This window comes from Oryzias latipes, chromosome 6, assembly GCF_002234675.1.
Source record: "Oryzias latipes chromosome 6, ASM223467v1".
Classification (NCBI taxonomy): domain Eukaryota; kingdom Metazoa; phylum Chordata; class Actinopteri; order Beloniformes; family Adrianichthyidae; genus Oryzias; species Oryzias latipes.
The window spans coordinates 23,552,481-23,577,711 of NC_019864.2; the positions used below are offsets into that span (position 1 = coordinate 23,552,481).

At 40.7% G+C, this 25,231-nt stretch overlaps 1 protein-coding gene across 1 annotated transcript in view; it reads right to left on the minus strand.

The window, feature by feature from the left end:
- The window catches only part of LOC101161803 (spondin-1), a 112,471-nt gene that overhangs the window by 73,526 nt on the left and 13,714 nt on the right, over window positions 1-25,231 (minus strand). Inside the window, exons 3-6 of the mRNA XM_023955942.1 lie at window positions 19,422-19,555; window positions 11,481-11,554; window positions 10,631-10,753; window positions 6,237-6,385 (exon numbers count right to left, since the gene is read on the minus strand). Of these exons, the coding sequence (XP_023811710.1) occupies window positions 6,237-6,385; window positions 10,631-10,753; window positions 11,481-11,554; window positions 19,422-19,555 (480 nt within the window). The remainder of the gene's footprint in view (window positions 1-6,236; window positions 6,386-10,630; window positions 10,754-11,480; window positions 11,555-19,421; window positions 19,556-25,231) is intronic.

Below are 25,231 nucleotides of genomic sequence, written 5' to 3' on the forward strand. Positions count from 1 at the left end.
GATAAAGATTCTGTAAATCCAATGTTTCTTAAAATGCTCCAAAGAGATTATACAGCCTTAAAGTTGAATGCTTTTATGTCATTATTAGCCCATTTCTGCATTAAAATGACTATTAATAGATAATCCAAATTTACTTTTCATTTAGCTATAAACAAAAATATTTTATATTAGCACAAAAAAGACTTTCACATTGGGCAACAAACAGGCAGTAGAGGTTTTAGTTGGACTTTGTTATATATGTGTGAAAGGAGCAGTGGCGGTTTTTCCTGTGAGCAATGTGGGCGGTCACCCAGAACATTCTTATAATCACTGCTTACGATTTCTAAGGGTGTAGGAAAAAAAAAAATCGATTTGGAGATATATCACAATATTTCATTTGCCAATATTTGTATCGATTCAAAATGTTGTCGTGACCATATTTATTTAATGATTTATGGGCATCCATCAGCGTCTGACTCTTGTTTTCCACTTAAACCTCTGACTGCTAGTAGGCAGCACAGAACACTAAGGCTCTTTGAGCAACTCTATACCGCGCAAAACAACTAAGATCTCAGCGAGAACCAGCTGTTGTTATGAGACATGCACTAAAAAGTTTTTACTTGGGATGGGTCCCGAACTGAAACTCTGTGCCATGTTGTTGCCAGTACCATATAAAACGTGGATTGTGGTGCTTTGTGGCAGGCTCAGATAAGCACAAGTAAAGCAGTGCAACTGCACAGCAGCTCATGCATGGAGAATCAGCCAAAATGCTGTCGGCAAAGAGAGCCAAAGTTCTGCGGAACCTAACAGCAATAGATTCTAGTTCAGCAAACTGATGGATCAGAGTGTTGTGTAAAACGCTCTGAAAAAAGGCCATCGTCGTGGCAATGAGCTTGTTCACCCTGTCATTCCGCGTCATCACACTTTCATGTTTCTGGAAAGATTTGGTGGTTTTGTTTTTTTTCCCCTTTTATTTTTGAAACAACATTCAGGCTCCTGCACCGTCTAAAAGTACTGGAGAAGCTACATTACTGTAATTTTTTAAAATTAAATTTACTGTTTGAGGAGTAAAAGTTTGAGCAACATTTGCCACATGGGTAATGAAGGTTTGCACTTAATTAGACTAGTCTTGTTCATTACCTTATTAGTGGATTTCATCTAAGCTCTTCAGCTGTTCTCAGATATAGTCAATGCTTCAGTTGCAATGTTTGCGTTTGTTTTGTTCAGTTTTATGTTGCCTTTAAGCGCAAAAAACAGAAGACTAAGCTCTTAAGTTTCCATTGATGTTCATTCACAAAGCCAAGAGGAAATGACAGGAATTCATTTATTCATAGTTTGTGTCGGGGTTGTATTCAGCTCATTAAAAAAAAAAAAAAGGACAGAAAAATGTGGGAATTTTTACCAGAGGCCAGTCTGCCTTCAAAAAGGAAACAAAAAATGATGCGTGTTAAGTGGGAAGAAACTTACATACTAGTTCTTAATTTTGAATTGAACAATACAAATATATTTTACTTATTTGATTAACAAAGTAAAATAAATAATATATTTTGTTCTTGTGTTTGAATGTATGCAGGCTGGAGCGGGGCTGGAGCCATCTCCCGCCTAGGGGAGGCAGTCAAGTTAGGAAGAAATAATGAAATTCGATTACTGGAACTGTAGGACTTTTGTCATATTTTTAGGAAATGTCCAAAAATGAGAGGTAAATTACTCAAAAAAAGAGGTTCTAGGATAGAACCTTGGGGCACTCCAGCAGTGATAAGAGTTAGATTGATTTAAAAAATTCATAACATTTAGTCTATAAAGAAAGATACTGTATGAAAACCCCCCACACTTGGAACAGGGACAATGAGAATCCAATGTTAAACCAGCATTTCTATTCATTCAAAAGTGTTCTATTTTCATAGTCCATATAAGCAGTAACTTAATAGAATAGTTCTGGTTAAACTTTTTTTTTTCCACGTTATTGATATAAGCACATAGAGCAAGTAGACAAGTGAATCCAATACAAAAAAATGGCTATAAAATTTGAACACAAAATAATTGCAGCAGGGGATATGTGAATAAGAAATTATGAGTTTAAATGGAAAACAAAATCGCTCATTAAATAGGGAAGTACAAAGTTCAACTGTATGGAACACTTTGGGGTATGGATACCTTTGAGGGTGTTACAAAATTGTTACAAAACCCCCCAAAATGGGGGACGTCTTTCTAACTCTGCATTTATGTAATTTGGTTTAAAAAGAAGAAAATTAACCATATTTCTAATTTCATGCTTTTCAAAATAGCTATTGACGGGCTAGCTTGTATAGAAACTCCGTGCAACCAAACCCACTGATATAACTGATTCACTTAAATTACATTTAGATTTATTTCTCCAAATAATACATAATTAGGTTCAGCCCGTAATGCATTTTCTACTATTTTTCTGATTTTTGACAGTTACTAAAACACAAAAAAACACAAAAAACAATGAGGCAACAGATTATCTTCATCTCTTTAAAAGGGTCACTTTTTAACCATTTAGTGAACCTTAAAAGGGATCAAGCTGCTATAGAGTGGTTTAAGATGAAGTATAATAAGACACTTTGGAGAACGTTCAAATGTCACTGTGCTGCACTGTCATCAGTTATTTGCACATGTATAGCCATGAGTGTGCACTCAATTGTTGACTTATTATAATTACTTATGATGCACATTAAAACATCGGAGTGTTTGATTTACAAAGGACAACAACCAGAGGACTGGTGTAAGATTTTTTAGCTTGTAGCATCTTTTCGAATAGTCCAGTAGAACAGTCAGAATGAGAAAAGTGTGGACAAAGTAAAACCTCATGATGAAGGAATTTGGTATTGATGACGCATCTTCCTCTTGTACACAAAAATAATACAAAAACTGATTATTAAAATTGATCAGTTGCTGCGTTTCCATGGAAAAAAGTAATCGCTATAAACACATGATCAGAATAAAAATGCGTCATGGTAAATTGTGCATACTTGTATAACGCTTTACCTTCATCGAAGGCCCAAAGCGCTTTACAGTCACAGACCCATTCACCCATTCACACACTGATGGCGGCTCCGCTGCCGAACACTGGCGCCAACCTTCCACCAGAGGCAAGGTGGGGTTCAGTGTCTTGCCCACTTCGACACATGGGCAGGCAAGGGGGGAACCAAACCCGCAATCGCCCTACCACTACACCACGGCCGCCCAAACATGTCATGTAAACGCATCGTTCAGAATACTCTGTGCTCATCAGACTCATTCAGATCAAGATTTCCTTCCGATTGTGATAGGTGGGTTATGCTGACTGTTGATCCGATTGTGGAGCATATAAACAGTTTATCCCGATTGTGGGTCATTACTGCGTTGCTTTTACTGCATGCACTGACTGCGTGGCGCTCCAGAGGAGGCTTTGGAGCGCAAACAGGACCAGCCGGCTGCTCCGTGCGAGTGAACCGTGTCTTTGAGCACAGCAGCCGGACTCGTAGCTTCGTGTTTGCGAGAAGGGAAGGGTGCTTAATTACAGTGTGCGCTCAGAAGGAGGATTCAGACTGTAGTCCATCTGGCTGCTCTGCGTGAGCGAGCTCCTGGACTCTCCTAGGAGAACCGTGTCTCCAAGCAAAGGAGCTGCTTTGCAACGTGTGTAAGCTGGCGGATGTGACTGTTGAAGGCAGAAATGCCGCTCCGCACAGTCCTGAGAAACTGTGGAAACAATCATGTGAATCTGTGTTTTCGAACGTGTCCAGACAAAACAAAGGCTGATGTTATCCCCACATATTTATGCACAGCCAAGATGCACATTGCAGCATTAACAGCATGGATTTAAACCCTTGTATTATCCTCAAATATTACTCACATTTTACCCTTGGGGTCAATTTGACCCCAGGGATATTTGCCTTCAGAAAATTATTTACATAAAATTGTTGACCTGTTCTCTAGTGCCACCATCAGGCCAAACTTTTAAATTATAATGAATGCATCTTGAAAAGTTTTCATACAAATCTTCTCAAAGTTACTGACAACAGTAACAACCCAGTCTCATCCTAAAATGTGCATCCGCCATGTTTTTTGCTCAAGGCAGGCCAAACCTCCAAAGTCACGTGATCCTGAGAAGGCTCATAGAAAATGAATAGAAAAATGAAACGTATCCGCCTCACAGTTTAGGGGGTTTTTTTGTAAAACTCTCACGCATTTCCATGTGGACAAATGTAGCTACTACACATTTTAGGATGAGACTGGGTTGACAGTAATGACCACAAGAGTTTGAACCCTATTGGTTTTGGTGATGATATGACCTTTGCTGTAGCGCCACCATCAGGTTAAACTTTCAGTTTTAGAGTTAGTGTCTCTTGAAAAATTTTTATCCAAATCTTTTCTAATTTGGGGTGCATATTCATGACTCTCACAGAATAATGCATGTTGGCTGAGGTTAGTGACCTCCTTTCCTTTTATGAACATATTTATTTATTAATTTTTATCTCCTTTTCTGTGACATGTTTGTGGTTAATCACCATAAAGTCTCACTAACCCCTCCTCTTTTGTTATCCGGGCTTGGGACCGGCAGGGGCAGAGTTTTTTTTTCCTTTTTCTTCTTTTTTTAATGTTTTTGTGTGAAACAGAAAATCATAAGTCAGATAGTCAGAACATGGAACATTCTTTATGCCCAGAGTCGAGCTTTTAGTCTGCATTACTGTACACAGGATGTGCATAAAGTTTGTGCATGCTCCTTGTAGACATATTTCTTGCTAAGGGTGTGTGCCATCAGACACACAGTCAGTCATGTTGAAGACAAAGTCACAATTTGAGCTCTTCATTTGAGAGATGAGATGATACAAAACTTTTTTTTATCCCACGATGGGGGAATTCTGTTGTCTGCGGCAGCAGCAAAGTGACATTCAGCAAAGTAAATTGACCTTCAAGTGTTACAGTTCAACATTATAATATTTAACCATCAATTGAAAATATTTTACTTAAGATGATCATTTTAGAAGGGAGGCATGTGTAGTTGGAAAGACTAGGATGTGATCAACTCACAAGCCTACATTGGCTTCCTCAAGGAAGGATTTCACACCTCACCACGAGAAATATCAAAGTTCTCGTGGGAATAGTTGTTTTCCCCACCCCTCTGTTATGCATCAACTCAAAAGTTTCAACTCTGCACCTGAAGGTGTGGGCATGTTAAGTCACACACACAGACAGACAAGTTTTACACAGCTAAAACAGCCTGGGGTCAAATTGACCCCAAAGGAACACCCATATATATGCAATTTGTGTTTAGCACATTGAAAAACAATTTCATCAGGATAATTTTATGCTTAATCAGTTGTCCCCATAAAATAAGGAAAAGTCATGAAATTTGAAGTAAAAAGAAAAAGGTTAACTATTATTTCTTAATGACAAACATTGAATTGGGGTCAAATGGACCCCAAGGATAATAGGAGGGTTAAGTACAACCAAAGTTAAATGTTGTTGTTGGCACGTACTAACTTAATCCTAACCCTTCTTCCGGGTCCGTTCCACCAGAAATAAATCACTAGCCACACATATTTAGAAAAATTATGAGCGAACAGGCACTTCATAAAAATCAATAATGAAAATGGTATACTAGACAGTTCTGCGCATGTCAAAATGAGTTATTCTGATCAAAAGTGTGGCGTATGTTAATTCAAGATTCAAGATCAACTTTATATATCCCTGAAAGGAATTTTAGTCTGTTATAATCGGAGGATTCTTTTTTTTTTTTTTTTTACACAGTTCAATTCTAATTCGATCTTTGATGCGATCAAAGACATTTAGCACATGTAACACCAGCTATTTATTAATGTATTTAACTTAAGATTGCTAAAAGTCCAAAATGACCTATTTTAGGCCTTGTAATCATTTTATTATTACTCACAACATTTAAATACTGTTCAGAATCAGATAAAAGTTTACTTTCACCAAACATGCCTGCTAGATTAAAATGTACAGTTTTTAATGATTTCATGTCCACTTTTGACAATTTTCAAATTTGACACTTGTATATTCAACAACATTAAAAAACACAGCATATAAAAAAATTGTGTTTGTGTAGAACTCAAGCTCATTTATGAGGTTTACAGTAAAACGTTTGCATTACTAAAAATTCCCTGGAAAAAACTTTTTGCACAATTGTGCTAGTAAGCTGGCCCTAGATTGTCCCTTTACAAACTTTGATTTACTCTGAAAGAAACCCACAATGCAAACATTCATTTTTTTAAATTGAGTGTAAATCCTACCTTCTGTCGAATCTCTCCTTCCATCTTAATGGGGGAGCCAAATTCAGCCACCTGACGGACTCCCTCGCTGGCATAGCCTCCGTACTCCCACAGCACATAATTCCTGGAGTGGGATGCACCAATAAGAGCCGACCAGTGGTTGGCACGTCCTGCCAAATGACATCAGGGGACAAAAATGCAAGAGGGATTGGTTTAAAGCAGAAAGACAGTATATTTAAATCTATAGTAGAAGACCAAGCTCTTCTTCGACATGGTCGCCTCTCCCTGTGGTTTCCGGATTCTCGGACTGCCTGGGTTCTAACCCTCAGCTCCTGCGGCCCCTGACGCGGGTCGCTGACAACTTGCGCAGGGCTCCCTCCCCTCTGAGCATGGCGCTCCTCAACGCCCGATCCGTGGCTAACAAATCGTTTCTGCTAAACGATCTTATCGACTCCAGGAACGTGGATCTTATGTTTCTGACTGAAACTTGGCAGCGGAATTCCGACCATTCGTCCCTCATTGAACTCTGCCCGGCCGGTTACTCCTTCATCGGACGGCCTCGGCCATCGGGTCGTGGAGGGGGAGTCGCCGCGGTCTTTCGGAATCGCCTCCTATGCCGCTCGGTGAGCGCTGTTCAATTTTCTTCATTCGAGCTCCAGGTGATCAAAGTCGGGAATAAGTACCCTCTTCACTGTGCCGTTGTCTACCGTCCACCTGGATCAAATGGTGTGTTTTTACAGGAGTTCAGCGACTTTCTTTCTTCCACTATGAAGCTGTCTAACCTGATCATAGTTGGTGATTTTAACATGCATATTAATGATGACTCTGATCTATTTGCCAGTGGTTTTATCAGCCTAATGGACTCCTTTAACTTTATTCAGCATGTGTTTGGGCCCACACATGTTAAAGGTGGCACACTCGATCTTGTTTTTAGCTTGGGTGTGCATATTGATTTTATTTTTTCTGAGGACATTTTTATTTCTGACCATCATTGCATTTTTTTTAACTTATCTTTTTCTGTATCACTTTCGCCTGTACGCAGAGAAGTCAGCTCTCGCATCCTTAACTCCTCCACAGCTGAGGTCTTTTCTAATGCTTTTAACCTGGTTCTTTCTCCGTGTACCGATGTTAATACTTTATTATGTAACTTTAACCGTTATTGTTTTTCCATCTTGGATGAAGTCTGTCCTGTTAAAACTAGACTGGCTCCTGTCACTAAGGTTTCCCCTTGGATTAACAATAGTATTCGCCGTCTGAAACAATTATGCAGAAAAGTTGAACGTTTATGGAAAAGAACTCACCTAAATGTTCATCTCCTTCATCTTAAGGATCTTTTAGTTTCTTTTAACAATGCTGTTAGAGATGCGAGGGCTGCATATTTCACTAATCTCATTTCCAAAAGCAGAGGTAATCCTAAAGTGCTGTTCAACACTATTAGTGATATTGTTATGCCCAGTCCACCTGCCGTTCCCATCCATTCAAATGATGATTGTGAAAAGTTTTTATCATTTTTTATTGAAAAGGTCAGATCTGTGAGAAGCTCTCTGTGTCACACAGCTGGTCCTGGCCCTGGTTCTTTTCCTGGTCCGCCTCGTCCTGTGATTTTAGACACTTTCTCGCCTGTTTCCCTCCCTGAGCTAGTCAGATTAGTTGGCACAATGAAGTCATCCTCTTGCTCCCTCGACACGTTGCCAACTTCTCTGCTCAAAGATGTCTTCCAGTCCATTGGTCCCTGTGTCCTCTCAATAATGAACTCGTCTCTGCTGTCTGGTCAAGTCCCTGAGCACTTTAAGGAAGCTGTTGTACTTCCTCTCCTTAAAAAACCTGGGCTTGACCCCTCCCTCTTGAGCAGTTTTAGACCCATTTCTAACCTTCCTTTCATGTCTAAAATTTTAGAAAAGGTTGTTGCCAAACAACTTACAGCTGCTCTCGACAGTCATGGGATATTTGATCATTTTCAGTCAGGTTTTCGCAGAGCTCACTCCACTGAAACAGCCCTTCTCAGAGTCACTAATGACATCCTGATGCAGGGTGATGCAGGAAAATGCTCTGTGTTACTGTTATTAGACCTGACCGCAGCCTTTGACACTGTGGACCATAACATCCTCTTGGACAGGCTGAAAAACTGGGTTGGGGTCTCCGGATCAGCCTTAAACTGGTTTTCATCATATTTGACTGGCAGATCTTTCTCTGTTGTCTTCTCCAAGTTTAAGTCTTCTTCTGCTCCTCTCACTTCTGGTGTGCCCCAAGGCTCAGTTTTGGGACCTTTATTGTTTATTTTATATCTGCTGCCTTTACAGCATATTTTAAGTTCTTTTAATGACATTTCTTATCACTTTTATGCTGACGATATTCAGCTTTATGTGTCTTTTAAACCCCAGGATGTTTTTAAAATACAGACTTTACAAAAGTGTCTGGACTCAGTTAAGAGCTGGATGAATCACAACTTTCTCCAACTCAATGAAGCCAAAACTGAGGTCCTAGTTTGTGCTCCTGACAGTTGTCTCCCCAAGATAATCCATGAGCTCGGCTCACTTGCTTCTTTTATCAAGCCCTCTGTCAGGAACCTAGGTGTAACTTTAGACCCGGTTTTATCCCTGGACTCCCATGTCGGGTCACTCGTTCGCTCTTGTTTTTATCATCTAAAAAACATTGCAAAATTGAGTCCAGTTGTGTCCCGTTCTGAGATGGAGATGCTCATTCACAGTTTTATATCCTCCCGTCTCGACTATTGCAACTCCATCTTCACATGTTTAAGTAAAAAATCTCTAGAACGGCTCCAGATTGTCCAGAACGCTGCTGCTAGGCTTTTAACCAAGTCATCCAAGTTCTCACACATCACCCCGTTGTTAATGCAGCTGCACTGGCTCCCCATTCACTACAGAGTGCATTTTAAAATCCTGGTCTTAACATACAGAGCTCTTAATGACCAAGCACCAGTCTACATAAAAGACCTGGTGCAGCCATACACTCCCAGCAGGTCACTGAGGTCATGTGACCAGGGTCTGCTGGCTGTTAAGAGAACCCGTTTAAAGACTAAAGGAGACAGAGCCTTTGCCACAGTGGCCCCATCCCTCTGGAACTCTCTTCCTCTCAGCCTCAGATCTGTGGACTCAGTGTTTTCTTTTAAAAAGCAGCTAAAAACATATCTTTTTAAAATAGCTTTTTCTTAATTTCTTTTTAACATGTGTTTTTACTGTGTTTTACTGTTGTTTTATCGTGTTGTACTGTGAAGCACTTTGTGATTTTTATCTGGAAAGGTGCTATACAAATAAAGTTTATTATTATTATTATTACCGTGTGCAGTTTTTAAAGCTAAATAAGTTCATTTTTTTGACATTTTTACTACTTTTAAACAACAATCAACATTAACTAAAAGGGACTGACTGGGCTAAAGCATCATGCTTACTGAAGCTTACCAAAAAAAACAAGAATACTCAGAAACAAAAATTTACATCAAGTTCACAAATATGCAACAAAAATAAAATCCCTATACTACAGGGCTGCCAACTTTTCATAAAAGCTTGGAGTGAGACTTAAAACAAAGAAGTTACTCAAAGAAGTCACACGGCGGCAAGTCGTAAGACGACACAAGTTTAGTTTTTTGAAAGTGTGAAATAAAGCACCATGATGCAAAAAAAAGTAATGATGAATTGAAAAGTAATGAGAAAAAAAGGCTTTTTAAAGAGCAACATAAACAAGTTGTTCACGTTAATAACATGAGAAACAATCAACATAAACCACATACTACGACAACACAAAAGGCAATTAGAGAAATTTGTCCCCTGCAGTGATGACTTGTGGCCGTTGTTGAAGGTTTGAGTATTTTAGTTGATGGCTCCCGCTTGCTATTTGAATTGTCATTATTGATGATAAAGTTCCATCCATGCCAAACTGTTCCTGGTCTAGATTTTGTTTAAGACCACTTTACATTTGAGTGGATCAGCACCAGGACCAGTTTTGCAGTGATGGCAAGCTTCTGGAACAATCTTGCTCCAGCAACTCATGACAATTAAATCACTTACAGTGGTTCAAACCAAATTAAGTCAATTTCTATTTTCCTGTGATACGGACTTCGCCACATTGAAACCAGACAAAGTTAAGCAGTGATTGGTCCATGTTGATCTGAACCAGCATTTATAAAGGCGCAAAATACAATTTCCATAATTTTTACATGCACAGCAACCACAAATTGTAATATCTTTCAGTTTTAATTAGTGCAGATGACCAATTGTTCTTTTTGAAGTTTAATAAGAGTAAATTAAATATTTCTTTTTGATAAAGCCCGCTGTCGGTGGTGTGGGTGTCTTTACAATAAACCTACAGTAGAATGAAGGAAATGTCCCATGATTCACTGGGTATCTGTCTGCACACTCCGATCTTAAAAATCCATGTAAACAAACATGGAAACTCACTTGGATAGTCTTTGGGATGGACTTTTTCCGACCAGTTGCCATAGAAGGTGAGTCGGTATTTGGCAGTTCCACAGGCACAGCACTCAATGGGGGGGGCTGATGTGGTGTCAAGCTGCACGGGTTCTGCAGGAGGAAACAAACTCACTGTCATGCAAAATCCTGATTCCCGACAGGAAGTGGAGGCTTCTGTTTAAAATTCAGCAGCATAAATTAACAGATGATTGATTGACTTCCTTTCAAAGCCAGCTGGTATGTAATACTGTAACATCACTTCCCCTAAAAAAAAAAGTATAATTTATATTACCCCTAAAACCGAGTCATAAATATTCAAATTTTGCTGTAGTCCGGAGTTTGGAAAGATAGGTCGAGGTGATAATTTGAATATTAATGCATCTTTAAGTTATTCAGCCAAAATGCTCTCTTGACTTGGAGGTTAGGACGTGCACGATGCAGGAAGTACTGAACACTGATGGCGCCCAACTTATGTCAGGAAATTGACACAGAAAGGGTTGACTGGTCTGCATAATAACCAGGAAAATTTGATCTCACTGAGAGGAGGGAATTTTATAAAGGTAGAGGAGGTTAAGATAATAAAATAAACGTTTGCAGGAGAGCAGAGTTTGCATCTTTTGGGAGTTTTAAAAAACTGGCATCATAAAAGCTTTGGCAGTGCTCTCATTCAAATTGTCTTTATTTTGCTCACAGTTTTTTCTTTTTACCAGGTTTTATTGCTATCCATTTTTTTCCAAACAAGAATGGAGGGTAATCTTCACCAGGGGGTTAGAAAAAACTCATCAGGGGAATAATAAGGAGACAGGGGGGAGTGGAGAAGACAAGGAGTCGTCGTTACCTTTCTCACAGAGTCGAACTGTGAGGGAGCCTTTATCCTGGAAAAAGATGACTCTTTTCTGAACAATGCTCGCCCTGGAGACACAGAGGGAGCAGGTGGTGAGGAGAAGAAGGTAGAAAAAGGAGAAATTCCGGGTAAGAAAAAAAGGGAGAAAATTGTGAGTCAGGTGGGTGCAAAAGGTGCATTAAGTGGATAATTTCTGTGGCATTTCTTTTCCCGGATCTGATCCACGTAATCCACCGTCAGAGGAGAGGTTTAATGGTTTCCCTGAGGTTTCATAATGGACACAGAGTACACATCGTTTCAAAAGAGAAAAAAAAGTTCTATTCTTCAAACCTCATGACACAATCATCCTGCTGCAATAACAGCAATCATGCCCTCGGATACGAAGAGCAGGAATTACATTCAGAAGACAGAATGTAGATCTTTACACAGCCTTTAGACACAGCCAGATTCTAACTTATGAGCTAATATTGGCTGAAAATGAAACCGCCTGACTGAAAAAGGTTGTTCTGACAAAGCTTTTACATTCATCTCCAGAAAAAAAAAAGTGGAAGGCATATTTTCTTGTGGAGCCTTATTGAATATGGAGCTTACTGAGATTATTAGAAGATATAATTATTGGAGGAACTCTATGACCCTGTGGCCATACCAAACCCCACCCATCCAGATAAAGAAACAACCCTAAAACATTACAATAATCCACCACAAAGGATTTCTTCCACTCCCACATCCCTGTGATATCTCGGTGGGCATGCTCCGACATTTTTCAGAGATTAAGCACTTTTTTGACAGCGCTGCAAAGCAGGCAATAATGACATCTTTATCACTTTAAATGTGCTCACAATGAACCGAAAACACAGGAAGGAAACATAGCAATTACCACAATTTAGTTGACAAACATCTGGGTGTTTTTTCCCCAAGATACGGGGTCTCAAAATGTAACTACCAGACTGAGAACTGATTATATGTTTGATAGCACAAATATTTTAGAAAACAACACTAGTCCTGTGAAAAGGCTAAAATATATTCATAATCTAAGTGGTTTTTTTATTCTTTGTTTTTTTTTGTCAAAAAATATCCAATATTCTTCATATAATTACAATAGGCCCGCTAAGATGAGTTTTATTAGAAAATGAGTCAAAATTCCAAAACGAAAGACAATCATGAGAAAACACAAAGATGATATAATTTGAAAAATCATTTAGATTTTCCAAAAACTCTCAGTAATTCTGGGACTTGATTTTAGTAGATTTGTGTCGAGTTTAAGTCTTCATTTTCCATTTCCGTATTTCATGCCAACTAAGAACAAATGTCTCAGTCCTGTCAAAAAACAGGAGACATAATGCAATTTTCTCTTGAGACCCAAATTAAAACAAAGTTTTAGACCAAAAATAAACATATATTGAGTCTGGTTTTAAGGATTTTGTCATATATCTTTGGCCCTGTCATATCTGAAGCAACAAAACATTAGAAAAAAAATTAAATTAGAGTAATAGTGTATGGCTGATTTTCCACTTAAGGATCTGATCAACCTTTAACTTTAGATGAAAATATGTTAAAAGTCCCACTCCAATGATCTTTTGTAAAAGTTTACCCAGTGCTATTTTAATTATGATTGTGCTGTTTTTACGCAAACTCAAAAAAAAATTATGTTTTTTTCAAGGACATAGTTTTTGCAGAGCGGCAGGAATTCATCAGAAATTTGCTTCTGAGTTTTGGGCTTGATTTTTGGCGCAGACTAGGCCCGCCCCTGCTTCCCGACATCCTCCTGTTTACACACTCTCCTGTGAGCGTACAGCCCCTCACAACCCAAACTTTACATTACATGTGTAACAAAAATGGCAAGCAATATTGGAGCTATCCAGCCGTACAGTTTTGAGCTAGAAGCCAGTTTATTTATTTATTTATTTATTTATTTTTTTTTTTTTTAACTTGTCCTGTCCAACAGCTAGGCAAACAGATGAGAGCTGAGGGCCTCTTGTGTTGGACATATTTTATTTTAACAAGAGGGGTTATTCATCTTCAGACAAACCAAAGGTATGTCTGAATAAACCCCTTTTGTAATTGAGGCCAAAATTTATTAATTTCAATCATGTTTGAAAATCATTGGTGTTGGACCGGACGGAAAAGGAAAGAGGGGAAGAAGAGAGAGGGACGTTAGAGAGAGGGGGGGGTAGGAGGGTGATAATAGGAGGGGAAGGGGGGTAAGACCATGAAGCAGCATAGAGCAGACAGGTTTACTGGTTGTTTATCGTTACGGTACGGTTCAAATGTAGTACAAAAAGGGCGGGGCCTGTTCACACACACTCAAAAATTATCAACACACCTGCTAGCCGCAAAAATGTCCACATGTCAACATGCACACAAAACAGATAGTGTTCACGAACGCATACCTATGCCTTTAAACCAACTAGTGTGAAATCTTTCATTCATTCAATCATGCAAACTATTAGTGCAAAGGTGAGCTAACACCTGTGCTCAGGTGAGTGTTTATGTTCTTCTAAAATGGATGGTGGAATGTGAAAAGAAGGAGGAGGAGCGCCCAGCCACCCCCACACCCATACCCCCGCCGCAGCAGCAGCGGCAGCCGGAATTCCCCCAACGCCACACGGGAACAGGCAGGGAACAACCGCCCCCCGGGCGACCAAGACCGCCACCCAGGCCAGGGCCAGCCGGACCGCCGCGAGGCCCCCAGAGCCAGAGAGCAGGGAGGCGCAGAGGGAAAGAGAGCGCCGCCCCAGCCCAGCCAGGAAAGCAGCCCCCCCGCCGCGCCGGAAGAGCCCAACGCAGGGCCCCACCGGAGAGGGACGCCCACAGCCCCAGACGAGCACCCCACCACCACCCAGGAGTTCCGGGCATCCCCCCGCCCCGACCCCAGGTACGAGCCAGGACCCCCCAAGGGAGACCCGCTCCGCACTCCAGGCCGCCACCCACCCGGCCCACGGTTGGTCCAGGTAGGAGCAAGGCAGGGGCCCGCCGCCCCCGCCCAGGAGGGGGGAACCCCGGGGAAAAAAGGGCGGCCCACAAGGGATGTTATAAATATGGCCCGACCAGGCTCGGCCATGTTGGAAGTTTGGCGGGGCCCAGCGCCCAGGGGCAAGGACCAGGACCCACCCCCCAGGGACACGAACACCCCCGGCTCAGGTGTAATATGAACCCCCCCACCGTGCGGAGAGAGCACCGCCGGGCCCAGGGAGCCGGCACCCAAGGGACACGGCCGCCATCGCCAAGGGGCCCGCACCCCCCACCAGGGAAGGGGTAGGGGACAGATGGACCCAGGTCCCACCTTCCTTGTAAAATGTGTGTGCGTGTATGGGTGTTTGAGAGGGTGTTTGTGTGCATGTGTGTGTGTTTATGTTTGAATGTATATATTGAAGGGGGAGGGGTGTGTGTACTAAGGGGGGTGCAGTTAAAATTGGCGAGTAGGGCACTAAGGGGACATCTCCTGATTACTCACAGTGATGTCCCCTTACCCTCCACACCAAGGGGCCCTAAATGTCTAAGGTGCGGTTAAAATTGGCGGGTAGGGTGCCAGGAGGACATCTGCTGCTTGCTTGCAGTGATGTCCAAGCACCCCCCCTACCAAGGACCCTACATGTCTAAGGTGCAAATAAAACCGAAAGAGGGGGGGCCCACTCCATACGGCAACCATAGGAGGGGGGCCACTCCCAAGTAGCCCCCCCCCAAGGCGCATCGCAGGCTAGACCCCCCACCCCCTCACCCTAATATGAGGTTATATAAGGAAGGGGGTAAGTTGGGGACAGCTGGTAGACTGTCCCCCGGTGGTCAAACAGCCGTCCCCCAGCCCACCCCCAGCAAAGGGGCCAGTGCCACCCAGCCCAGGGGCCCACCCCCGGAGGCGCCGACACCCCAGGCCCGGCACCACCCACCCCACACAGAGAGAGAGGAGCCAGAAAGTGTCGCCCCCCCCCCGGAGCAAGCCCAGGCCCCCACCCCCAGACGCCGGCCCTAGAAGAGCTCTGGTCAGGCCTCGACGGGACCGAGGAGGCCAACCGGCCGAGGCAACCACTGATTGCCTCAGCGGAGACCCCGACCCGCTAGCCCCCCGACCCGTACTAATAATGGGCCCCCCCTCCCCCCCAGAACGCCCCCCCACAGGACAGGGCCGACAAGCCCCCCACCCCACCCCACCCCAGACCCCGCAGCCGAAGCGGGTGACGCCCAGAGCGACCGGGGGCCCCGAGAGGGTTGTCCCGTCCCGTCCCAGAGCCAGGGAAGGGCCGATCCCAGCCCCAGGTACAGATGGGCAGCCCATCCGGTGAGCTAGAAGCCAGTTTAGACAACATGCGGATGCATCAAAATGGAGCGGAGCAGGGAGCTTGTGGCTTGCCACAGTGACTTGTAAGTCACTGTTACAAGAAATTTCCAAGGCAATTTTATCGTATGCTCCCGATTCATCACTATTTGAATAATGAAATACTAAGAAACGCAATTTTAAGCTAAATTTTCTGTATATTTGTCCTCCATCAAGAGAAAAATGTTGTAAAACACCGTAAACATGATTTTCTTTTGAGTGAGTCATTGATAGACATTGATGGACATTTTTACAAAGGTTTTCTAAAGGAAACATTTTTTTTTTCAAATACAGCCAAGCAAGTTTAAACTCATTTAGTTTGAAGTGAGTACAATTATTATCCCAAAAAGCCTCTATTTTATTGATTTACCTCAAGTTGAATTATTGACTAAACCTTTTTCTACTCCAATGCAGTTTTTCTTGGAGTGTGATTGTTACGTAATTGGAAAACACTCTGTGGTCTATCACTTTTACAGAGAGGAACCCACTCCAAACTCTCATATAATTTTCTTTAGTGCAATAACATTGTAACGTTTCAGCTAAAAAAAAAAAAAGAAAAAAATCATTGAGACCAATTTTGATACACTAATGTAGAAATGCACCTTTTGATTGGATGGAAGTCTTAAGAGTTTCCACCTAAAGCATCAGTGGGAATTGAACCTGAATGAGTGAGCTGACAGACACTGACAGTGGAGGCAGAAGAGAGAGTGGCAACATTAGGTAGGAGTTATCCGTTATATTGCTCCTATAAATCTTAGACAGGCTGAATGCTGCAATGTACTCTGCAACATGGGTTGACTGCTTGGGCATGAAATTGAAAAACAAAAGTATAAAATATAATGACTGTGACTGAACAAGCTCTGGTCACTCTCAAGCAGCTTTTCTCCAAACCTACAAGACGCTGTCGGTCTGTTCCATTAAAAAAAAAAAAAGAATCTGATTACTGAAAAAGTCCAAAACAGCTATTGTTCACTCTAACACAACACATGTGTTCCCAGTGAGTCAGTTTATGTGTTTTATTCTGTTCGGTAGATTTTTCTTCTCCAGCAAACTGGTGTCTGAATAAACTAAGGCTTTAGTCACATGCACCTCCACATGAGGTATATCTGTAGAGGTGTTGTGGGTTTTTGGGTTGTCCGGGCTCATGGAGGGTCATATTACTCCTAAAATTCACCATGGTAACTCAATTTGTAAAAAGTATTTCAAAAAGTTTCTTGTCAACGGATGACTTCTTATAGAGGAAGTATCACTAATCTGACCCTGCTGGGCCCAGTGTGAAGAGAGAATGTGATGAATTAGAGACCCAGACGGAGAGATGAGGGAAATCAGAGGAATCTGATGAGAAGTGATCCTCAAGAAAGAGACTTATAAGCTTATTCTGCAAGTAAGCGTTACTATTTTACCATTTCTGTCCATCCAAGCTTTAGGTAGAAAAATGTTTTGAATGTAAAAAGACATATTTGGTTTGAGTTTATAGAGCTACAAATTAAAACTCAATTGACTGACAAACCTTGTGAAAATCTGAGGAGTCTGTATTTATGAGCACTTCACACTTACAAAAGATGAAAATTTAAAATCATGAAAAGAAGCTAAAACTGGGGAAAACTTTGAGGGGACAAAAAAAAAATAACATTAATCTTCTTCCAAGAAATTTAAAGTCCCACTCCGATGAGGAATCTCAGAGCGAACCGAAGCTCAGTCCGATTGGAAACCAACCGAGACCACCTGGAAAGATGGGTCAGAGAGCGGTTCCTGGTCCCGGACCAATGGCGCTGCAGATCTTTCAGTGGCAACAACAGACTTCTTTTCTCCAGTCTGAATTAACAGCAACTTATCTCTCATTTTAGAGTTCAGCTGTAATTCTGAACATAATACATTTCCTGATCCTTCCCGTCTCCGGTCCTTTCTGAAAAATAAACAAACAGGCTGATCTTATCTTATCTTTGGAAGAAAATGTTTTTTTAGAGTTCAGTTCAGTGGACTTTCCTCCCGTTATTCATTTAGTAGGAAGTTTTAATTAACAAAGAGAATATAGATCAGCCCTGCTGTATATTTTACAATAGATCGACATTCTTCTCAAGAGCTAAAGCATTCCCATTTTTTATTTCCAAGTTGTTAAATGTTGATTCAAACAAGTCAGGGATGGTTCTGCAAAGCCTGAGAAGAACAGACTGAAAAGTGACAGATGTGTAAAGGAGAGCATCCTATTGTGGGAGAATGTGGCAACAAAGTTTCTTTGAGTTTGCCATTTATTTGCCAACAACAACCCAAGCATGCTTCCAGTCGTCTTCTCAACAGGAATTTGCCTCTTATTGTCATTCTGTGGGCTTCTCCAAAAGCAAAAGATCCAGAAATGACGGGAGGAGCACTAATACTGGCAGATATATACATGCATGCCAATGTTGAATGTCCATGCCTCTGCTGGCAGACGGAGCCAACAGCGTTATAAGGTGAATTTGCACAGCAGATGTTCCACAACAGTCATGGATTTATTGAACTAGCAAAACAGGGGGAGGCCATCTGTCATACACCAGACACACATAAATTTAAGACAACAGCTGCGGGAATTCATGGAGGTAAGGGTGAGATGCTGCATCCCCATCAACACCGGGACAAATGCATGCTGGGCTTTTTGGAAGATTTGTTTAAGAAGGGGACAAGATGAAGGTCAGCCAAAAGAAATCAGCAGAGAAAGTTAGGAAACACAGATGGAAGAACTTTCTCAGATGCACGGTCTTCTAGAGTAGGGCTGCACGATATGAGGAAAACTCGCGATATGCGATATTGGTGATTAATATTGCGATAACGATATAATTCGCGGTATATAAACAAATAGCAAAACAACCAAAAACATCATTTCCATTTCACTGCAACAGTTTAAAAATTATATTCCAAATGACCCTCGTCGACATAGGAGGCAAACATCAAACATAAAAGGGCTCATCTGATTGATCAACAACGTAAACGGATCCTTCCGATTGGTTAAATGCATAAAGGGATTTAATTCATCTGTTCAATATTTCAAGCTGCCATGAGATTGTTTTAGCACATTTAAGGTAAACATTTATTGCGATTTTCGCCGTCTTTTGCGGTATGCATATTGCACAGCTTAATGTCGCCATAACGATAAATTTGTGGTATATTGTGCAGGCCTATTCTAGAGATTTTTTTTTTTTTTTTTACAAAATGTTAAAAGTAAGTTTCTATCCGTGGAAATATGATGCCTCAAAGGGGCTTTATGAAATACATTTGGTGGGAGAGCTGGTGATCACTGCCAAGTTCCTGAATCTATAATCAATGGATGCTCCAATAGGCAGGATTCTGTAAACCTTATAAAAAAACTGCTATTGATTAGTAAACATCAGAACTCAGGTTCAGAGGGGCAAAATTGCATAACTAACCTCAGATAAAGTTGCAGATTTCTACATTTCTTCATTTGAAATGTTGAAAAAAGTATTAGATTTATAAAAGTACCTTTAAAGTTTTGAGTCACACCTTCAAGAAAAAAAAATTGGTCTCTTTTTTCCGCTTTTACTCCTCTAAAATATAAATGTGTATCCTGATCGAAAGTCTTCTTTTCTGCAGCAATAAAAACTTTCCATTTATGAAAGAGTGAAACTTACTTGAGTATAACACAGCCAGAACCAGAGGGGGGCGCTGTCCAGAAGACCTGTATCTTTGTGCGCCTGCGAGGTGTGGTCTCCGTCACAGCAGGAGGACAGCTGGTCATGAACTGGGTGTCGTCTTTATCGACAATCTAGAAGCAGAGGAGAAAACAGTTACAAATCTTTTCCATTCACGAAAATTACAAAAAAAGCTCGAGAGAGATGACTGAAAAATAAAGCTTTTCAGTCATTTGGTAAAATAATTATAAAAATCATTTGCATCCAATTCAAAATCCTGGTACATTCGATTTAGCTCAACCAATTTGTGCAGAATCTACTGATTATTCATCACTTCTACACTCCTGAGATGAAGAAAAATTGACTTGATTACAAGCAGAAAAAAGTTAAGATGCTAAAAAAAAAAGACTCAGACTTCATTCATGGTGTAAAGACTTGAATACAAAAATGCTATTTCAAAATGAACTGACATTTAAACTTTGATGGCTTCTCCTGCCGAAAACACGTTCATTAACTTTTGCTAGTTTATGCTAAAAGCTGTTTTCTGTCTTTCCTTTGTAAACTCTACATCTATGTGTGCAGGCAGAAGATCTGTATTCCTCCCCCAGCTAATGCCAGTTATTTAAATGATTGTCCTCCTGGGCTTTAAAAGGAGAAAAAAAAAAAAAAAAAAAAGCAAATCTATTTTTTTTCCATTTTACAGAGAATTCAAAATTGCTCATAAGTTGCAAGTCAATCCAATCACGTTTATGTTTAAACTTTTGACCTTTACTTTGGCCTTAACTGCCCGTTGTCTTTTTTTCCCCCCGCACTATTCTGTGAGTTGGAAGAGCTGCATTAAAGGAAAGCAGCAGCTTGGCCCCATGTCTCTCAACTAAATGAGAAGATTAAGTTTATAAATTCTCCACACCTGTCAACTACAGGTGTGCAGACAATTATCAGAAAAGGCCAATTTACATTTTAACTTGGTTTGTCTGAAAGACAAGCAAACATCAATAAAAAGAAAACAGAAAAACAAGGCAGATGTTGAAAAACCAGCGGGATTTTTTTAGGATTTAATAAATTTATAAAAATGAAAATAAAAAATCATAATGAAATGCAGATAAATGCAAGGACTGGATAAATAAATAAAGGACACACAACACTAAAAAAGATCTAAATGAAGAAAAGAGCACCACAAAAGAAAACTAAATATTCCCAACTTTGAGAGACTTAAAACAAACAGGTTTTTTTTTCTTTTCCCTGCTACATTTTTAACAACTTCATCTGATCACAAAATGAGTTTTTGTTTTTTTGGGCTTCCTATATGTAAGATATTAGTAAATTTATGCAATGAGTTAAGAAAATGACATTGTGTTCAAAAATGTGGTTTATGGTAAAACTGCAAGTGGAATAAAAATATCTGATTATTTAGTCTGTTCTGACATAAAATACTTATATTCTTTCTTTATCCGCACAGGGCACGTTTGTGTGAACCTAAGGACAAAACGACCTTTCAGACTAAACACAGATCCAGGAGCACAGATGGACCTGGCCTTGCAGCTTGAGCGTCTGCGCAGTCTCATTTGAAGGACAACAATGACAGAGGTCCCTGTTACAAAATTCCTTTTTTGAAGATTACATAGAAAACATCTTGACAAAAAAAGCTTGGGAAAGCAGAAACAATTCTTCAGACTTTATGTCAAACTCAACAATCCACTTGTGCTTCTACTACCAGTAGGTTGATGTACATGTAGGGCAGCAGTGGCTCAGGAGGTTGAACAGGTCGTCCAATGATCGAAGGGTCAGCGGTTCAATCCCCACTCCCCCCAGTTAACTGTCACTGTGTCCTTGGGCAAGACACTTCTACACCTCTACCATCACCAAGTATACAGTACGTGAGTGAGTGAATAATGGACACATTGTAAGGACTTTGAGTGTCTGGAAAAGTGCAGATAAATGTAATCCAATATTATTATTATTACATAAAAACAATCAACCCAATCATTCTCACTCTTAACAACTATCTATCAAACGTCTGAAGTCAGCCACAATGGCTGTCTGCGGGTGAAAAATTGGCAAATCTGGAGGCGCATGCAGGTTGCCAGCAGGAACCTTTAAGATCATTGACAACCTGGTGAACCTGTAAGGCAAAAATGTTCATCCCCATTTTTCTATGTTCATACTGCCGGCGACAGGTTGTAGCGAACACTTAAAACACACATAAACGTAATTAAGGGGTGAGTCTGAGAGATGCAGGCGTGTGGTACAGATTTTTTTATTTTCCAACCCCTACAAACCCTGCGCACGGCACAAGGAGCCAGTTAGTTCTGTTCATGTGCGCTCTTTGTGCTTGCAGCACCTCTACAGATCAACTCCCTTAAGATCTTGAACTGGAGCCCATGTGTTGAATCTTGTTTCTACGTTCCTGTTCTTACTTTTTTAGGAACTACAGCTGGAAATTAGCTAAATTTGCTCTAACCTGGCAAAATACGTCTGTTTATGTTTCGTGAGATCAATGTTCTTTTTTGCATTGTCCCTTCTTTTAAATAAGTAAACTCTTCAGACTGAAGCATAGGCTCTCTGTGCTCTTATACACCCTCTTTCTCTCTGGTGCTGTCATTCCAGTCCTGTGTCTGGGTGGTTTGCATTGGGTTTTCTGGGCTCTTTCTCCATAGTGGGTCCAAGGGACTCTGGCTGCCTACACTGCCTCCAGCTGTCCACTGTGGTCTTTGTGTTGGGGGGTCCAGGGTTCACTCTTTCCCTTCTACATTGTTAAGATTAAGCCTCAAGCAACTTTTGTTGTCCATTTTGATGTTTTCTCTCTTTGTGTGCTGGGTTTTCTTTTGCACTCAGTTCCCTCCACCATCTTCCCTCTTCACCTTTTTTCTTCTCTCCTCTCCATGTTTTTCTCAGTAACCAAAAAACTAGATTTTTTTTTCAGGTGACATCTGGTGGCACCTGTACGACGGAGTTTTAGGGCCAGTTTACAAAGAAAAAAAATGTTTTTCATTACGTCTTTTAAGTCGTACATTTACGAGAAAAAATCTTGTAAATTTACGACTTAAAATCTCGTAAATTTATGGGGAAAAAAAGGTCATAGATTAATGAGGATAAAACACCAACCTTTTCCGTTTATCGGAGCATAGTGTAACCGTACTTCCACAGGTGCGTACCATGACGGCAGAAACGAGAGCGAAGAAAATGAATAATTTTTAGTTTAAAGCTAAAGGGGTTTGTGCAGATATGCATCCAGTTTGCCAAAAGACTATATCCCAGAACTTTAATTGTACAAAACATGTCTGTTCAGAACAAGAGGCTCTCTGCTTCTGCCTGTTTGATCAGCCACTGCACAGGATAATTTGGAAGAAAAAAAAGGTGTGTGACATTGTTTTGAAAACAGCAGGTATGCTGGGGAGCCAAACCTTAATGATTTTACTCCCCAACATTACATCCGTTTCTCCAAGCGTACTAAAAAGTTGTTGTTTTTTTGCTGCATTGATGGCCATTCTTCCCATTTTCAACCCTAGAGTGTAACGCTACACAACCTGATGTCTTTCCACTGTGGTGTTTGTATGGCATAAATAACCACCTTCTACAGATACAGGTAACATTTATGTCAACACTAGCTTCATTTGTGTTAAAAAGTATATATCAGCAACTTGAAATGAAGTAGTTATCAATGTTCTTTTGCATGTCTGTGTTTTTCCTTTTGCTTAAACCAGGGGTCGGCAACTTTTACCACAAAAAGCCATTTGGATAAGTTTCACACAGAAATTAAAACACAGGGAGCCGCGACACCCTTTGGAAAACCCAATGTTGCAGTTACGGGCATGATTTCACTCGTTTTTAAAGTTTGAAGGAATGTTAATTTTTTTTATGTATCTTCTGTCATTTAATGGGTTCTGAAGAGAACTATTTCTAGAGAGGCCACAAAACTAGCAAATATGTCATAATTAACTAGTACTTAAACAGCTTCTCCAATAGATTTTTGTCAACGTATAACTTGTTTTTTTAATCTGGATTAGGATGTTTTTGGGCAAAAGATGCATGTTTATTCTGGAATTTCTCGCCACATTTGAGACTTTGTCGTTTGCTAATTCCTCATTACATTTTATTTATTAATTCAATATTTTATCATCAGGAACTTCAATTTTCTCAAATTCCCCATCGTTGTTCCACCTGGGTCGGAACATTGTTGGGATTACACGCCGGCGGGAGTCGTGGCGGTGAAGCAGGTCGATTGTCACATAGAACTTTACTTCAAAAATGTTTTGTTTTTTCAAATTAGTTTTATGAGCCTTTCCTGCTTACTGCTTGGCGACTGTAGTCATTAGCACAGGAGGGCCGCTCTAGGGACGAGCTGTGTTAAAGGCACCACAACAATCTTAGAACATTATAAATATTATACAAAACCACAGAGAGCCGCATGCGGTTGCCGACCCCTGGCTTAAACCAATAAAAAAAGCTTCATTCTGTCAATCTGTCTTCTTCAATCTGTCTTCCAGGTCACCTCTGTGGTAAAGTGTTTGCATGCAGCTCACACCAAAGCAAAGGTCTATAAAACTAGCTTTTTGAAAATTTAAGCGCAGCTGCATTTGAAATGTAAATATGAAAACAAAATGGCTTCTGGGAAGAAAAGGCGTGAGGAGTAACAAGAGGATTGAAGAAGATTAGCAAAGGAGTGTTTGTTTTCGCTGACGTGCCCGCCGTTTGTGTAGCTCAGTCTGTGCGTGCAGACGGTAAACACAGATGCTTCACAGCGCCTGCACAGGCAAACGCAGAGCTCTGTTCACACAAAGAGCAGGTGACAGGCAAACCCACAAACTCCACCAGAGACGCCCAACAATGAGGCTGATGGTGGAGGGGCAGGCGGTGTTCTTCAGCTGATGCGCAGCTGCATTGTGAACATGGCTAAAACCTTTGGGACCTGCGTCCAGATGCGAGAAAAGAAAATAATGCACAAAAAAAGGCAGACAGAAGACAGATTGAAATGTCACATCCACACTTGACGATGAGCTTATTTCAGACAGTAACCGAGTTTTCTTGTCTCGCTGAAGACCCCGGAGGCTCTGACATTTTGCCTTGAGCTTTCCATCAATCAAAGCGAAGCTATTACTGCACAACGCCTCTGAGATCTTAAGGCTATCTCCAGTATTGCATCATATTACATTTTGTGTCGAAGCCACCCAACCAAGCAGCCGAATCCAAAGAAAAAGACTGTTGGTATAAAGCCCCATTTCCCAACAAATAGCTGCAATTCTGTGGCTTTTGGCATTTTATATAAATAAAACAATGCTGAAAAAGATGAAGTGCGCAGTTCGATGGTGCCAAAAGATCCTTTTTCTAATCTAGCCACATTTATTTTGCCATAATGGCTTGTGGGAGTCATTGAAAGGCTGCGATTTTGTCATAGCTGTCAAATTCAATCGATCTTGACTCTTGTTTGTGTTTACAAAAACAAGATAAGTTTGCAGTTTTCTTTTGAAGATGACCCCACTTGCGTTTTTGTCTCTGGATCACTTTTTGCTCTATTTTTATTAAAAAAAAAACTTTCACTGCAACTCTTTAAGCTGGAAATGTTTGGTAAAAAAATATGTCATCTAGACTTGTTTTATCTTTTTGAGAAAGCCTTTTAGAGAAGAGGGTTAGGGAAAATATGAACCAAGCATTTTTCTGCTTTTTTCCCCACTCCTTTGAAGGAATCAACCTGGATGAATAAGAATCTACACAGACACTGCTCCCATCTTTGTGCAAATTAAATTAAAGTTCATAAGAAATGACTTAAATATCATAAACTGTAGAAAAAGATGGACAAATGTTTGAATTTC